General features: G+C 35.0%; 1 protein-coding gene across 2 annotated transcripts; it reads left to right on the top strand.

Moving 5' to 3' along the window:
- Positions 1-584: 584 nt before the first annotated feature.
- LOC125848776 (transcription factor MYB16-like) lies at positions 585-3,287 on the top strand. 2 transcript variants are annotated; one of them, XM_049528710.1, is made up of 3 exons: positions 585-848; positions 1,239-1,368; positions 1,981-3,018. In XM_049528710.1, exons 1-3 carry the CDS (start codon positions 716-718, stop codon positions 2,969-2,971), a joined length of 1,254 nt encoding a protein of 417 aa, XP_049384667.1. In that variant the 5' UTR covers positions 585-715; the 3' UTR covers positions 2,972-3,018. The 2 variants fall into 2 exon arrangements, with proteins under 2 accessions (XP_049384667.1, XP_049384665.1); XM_049528708.1 differs by lacking the exon at positions 1,239-1,368 and adding an exon at positions 923-1,052 and having other exon boundaries at positions 591-848; positions 1,981-3,287.
- Positions 3,288-3,715: the final 428 nt, after the last annotated feature.

Below are 3,715 nucleotides of genomic sequence, written 5' to 3'. Positions count from 1 at the left end.
AAAAAAACAAATAATACGATAACAGAAGTAAATAATACAATAACAGAAGTAAATGAAACAACAAATAATAATAAGATTGAAAAATATGATAGTAGAAGGATAATAATAACAATAGTGATAAGGGAAGCAACCATTGAATATGTACTAGCTTTCTTCCCTAATTCTCAACTTCATATCCTCTTATCTAGGATTTTGTCCTCTGTAGTCATATTGTGCTCTCTAATCGCTTCTTTCCGAAATTTCTTCGACTTATCTTTACCTCTCTCCATATCCACCATATTCAACCCCTCACATCTTCTTAATGCACATTAAATCTCCTCTTTACATGTCTAAATTATCTCAACCTTTACTCATAAATCTGAATTAGGCGAACCCAAAGTAGTTACAAGGTTCATGGAGTGTAAAATTTAAAAAGAAAAAAAAGGATCCTATTGGGTACTAGTAGATTTGCACATGATTTCATACTATATGATGTGCTGTGATGAAATTAATATCTTTATCCCGTCCCTGTCGCTGACCTTTCTATCCTTGCTATCTCTCTCCTTATTTACTCTTCTTCTTCTTTCTCTCATTATTATTATTTCGGTACTATCAACTATTACTACTCTCCAATCTCCTTTAGTTGAAGCACCATCATAATATAAGGTACCACAACTCCTACAAATTAAATTACTTGTTCATTATTTTCTTCTCTAGACAAGTCGTCATTTCTTCGATGGGTCGATCTCCGTGTTGTGATAAAGTTGGCCTGAAAAAAGGACCTTGGACACCTGAAGAAGATCAAAAACTCTTAGCTTATATCGAACAACATGGTCATGGTAGCTGGCGCGCATTACCTGCCAAAGCTGGTACGTGTTCACTTGATAGTGTAAAAATTCTTTAATACGCAAATTTCATCTTATTAATTTCGGTTAATTTACAGGACTTCAAAGATGTGGTAAGAGTTGCAGGCTCAGGTGGACTAATTACCTTAGGCCTGATATCAAGAGAGGAAAATTCACTTTACAAGAAGAACAAACCATCATTCAACTTCATGCTCTCTTAGGGAATAGGTATTTTCAATTTTCTTCTCTCTTAGTCGATTCAACTGAATGAAATGTATACGTATAATAAGATAAATAATTCATTTCATTTCGAACTCACTGAATCTAGATCTTGAATTTGTCTTTGCGTTTAATCGGAATTCTTTAGTTTAGTAGAGAACTAATGGGAAATTANTAATTTCGGTTAATTTACAGGACTTCAAAGATGTGGTAAGAGTTGCAGGCTCAGGTGGACTAATTACCTTAGGCCTGATATCAAGAGAGGAAAATTCACATTACAAGAAGAACAAACCATCATTCAACTTCATGCTCTCTTAGGGAATAGGTATTTTCAACTTTCTTCTCTCTTAGTCAATTCAACTGAATGAAATGTATACGTATAATAAGATAAAGAATTCATTTCATTTCGAACTCACTGAATCTAGATCTTAAATTTGCCTTTGAGTTAATCGGAATTCTTTTAGTTTAGTAGAGAACTAATGGGAAATTAGACCATGAAATTATAAATAAATGTCTATGCTTATTATTGTACCCTCTTCTTCTAATAATAACTACAAAATATTGGCAGAACCACTTGTTTTAGCATGATTTGTTTTCACTAGCTGATAGTCAGTTACGTCCAATTAAATTTGACATTTTTATAATCAGATCTGCACAAATACCATTGCACATTGATATACCTGGCCTTGTATTTTTCTTCGGTGAAAGTGAGGGGTAGTTTTGTACTCTTCTCTCTGGGAAAATGGTATTGTCCTTTTGTCTCAAATAGCTAAAATCAATTGAACTTTTTTATTTATTTCCAAATTCAAAAAAATAAATCACTAATAATCCATGGATGAAAACAAAGTTTTCCTTTTTTGTTTGGTAGTTGTAAAGTGGCCTTGTCTTTACATACTCTTTTAAAATTTAACATATTCTTTTGTTGTCTTGTTCTTAGGTGGTCGGCCATAGCCACTCATTTACCTAAACGAACAGATAACGAAATCAAGAATTATTGGAATACTCATCTTAAGAAACGGCTAGTGAAAATGGGGATCGACCCGGTAACCCACAAGCCAAAGAACGATGCCTTGTTGTCCAATGACGGTCAGTCTAAGAACGCGGCTAACCTTAGCCACATGGCTCAGTGGGAAAGTGCCCGGCTTGAAGCCGAAGCTAGACTCGCTAGACAATCTAAACTCCGTTCCAATAGTTTCCAAAATTCACTCGCTTCTCAAGAATTTACCGCTCCTTCACCTTCTAGTCCTCTTAGCAAACCCGTTATGGGCCCAGCACGTTGTCTCAACGTGTTGAAAGCCTGGAACGGTGTTTGGACCAAACCAATAAATGAAGGTTCCATCGCGAGTGCTAGTGCTGGTATTTCAGTCACTGGAGCACTCGCGAGGGATTTGGAATCTCCTACGTCTACACTAGGCTATTTTGAAAATGCGCAACATATTTCATCATCAGGAATTGGAGCAAGTTCGAATAGAGTTTTGTATGAATTTGTTGGAAATTCATCAGGTTCTAGTGAAGGTGGAATTATGAATAATGAGGAAAGTGAAGAAGATTGGAAGGAATTTGGAAACTCATCAACTGGACATTTGTCTCAATACAATAAAGATGTTATTAATGAAAATTCAATTTCATTCACATCAGGACTACAAGATTTAACTCTACCAATGGACACAGCATGGACAGCAGAGTCGTTAAGGTCAAATACAGAGCAAATTTCCCCTGCCAATTTTGTGGAGACATTTACAGATCTGTTGCTTAGCAATTCCGGCGATGGCGATTTATCGGAAGGCGGTGGCACGGAATCCGATAACGGAGGGGAAGGTAGTGGCAGTGGAAATGCAAGTGAGAACTGTGAAGATAACAAGAATTACTGGAATAGTATTTTTAACTTAGTGAATAATCCTTCTCCGTCTGATTCAGCTATGTTCTAATTAGATTAGTTTTTTTATTTTTTTACTAGTGATTTTGAGTTAATAATTTCTTAATTATTGTGTTCATGTGTGAGTGTGTGTGTGTGTGTGTGTGTGTGTGTTACAGCAAATGACTAGTGTGGTGTGAAATTTACAAGTGTGGAGAAAAAAGCACCATGTGTAGATTTGACTCTTTATTTTCTTTGACCTCATGTTCATTGTCTTCATGTCCATAGTCTATGATCAAGTGTGTTGGTTCAATTAATTTAACACCCAACTGTTCCAATTTGTCTTTCCCATTTTCAACTTTATCATTGACTCAGCGAAAATTTACATATTTCTTGTGTAATTTATCTCTTTTTATTTGAACCAAAAAAAAATAATCGGAAAAATAGGTAGGGAGACCAAGGAAAAACGGTAATGAATAAAACATTACTAATAGAAAAACAATGCAGAGCATTCAACAAAGAAACAGTAACATAGCACAATAGTGGGATCATCAAAACATAATAAATAATAGACGGTAACAAATAATAAAAGCAAAATATTACATTAATAAGAATGACTACAACAAACAGAGTGCTCTAGACACCACATCGTGGAAAAGCAAGACAACACTCCACTAGCTATTAACCTTCTATTTCAACTAATCTACAATCTTTACACCCTCTTATGGAAGGTCACGTCCTTAATAAATTAAAGTTATATCATATATTGTCTAATTACCTCTCATCAATACTTGTTTGACTTACCTCACTTTTCGTG

The sequence above is a fragment of the Solanum stenotomum genome, chromosome 12 (genome assembly GCF_019186545.1).
Source record: "Solanum stenotomum isolate F172 chromosome 12, ASM1918654v1, whole genome shotgun sequence".
Classification (NCBI taxonomy): domain Eukaryota; kingdom Viridiplantae; phylum Streptophyta; class Magnoliopsida; order Solanales; family Solanaceae; genus Solanum; species Solanum stenotomum.
The sequence above is the reverse complement of the archived record's forward strand: the minus strand, read 5'-3'. Positions and strand labels throughout refer to the sequence as shown.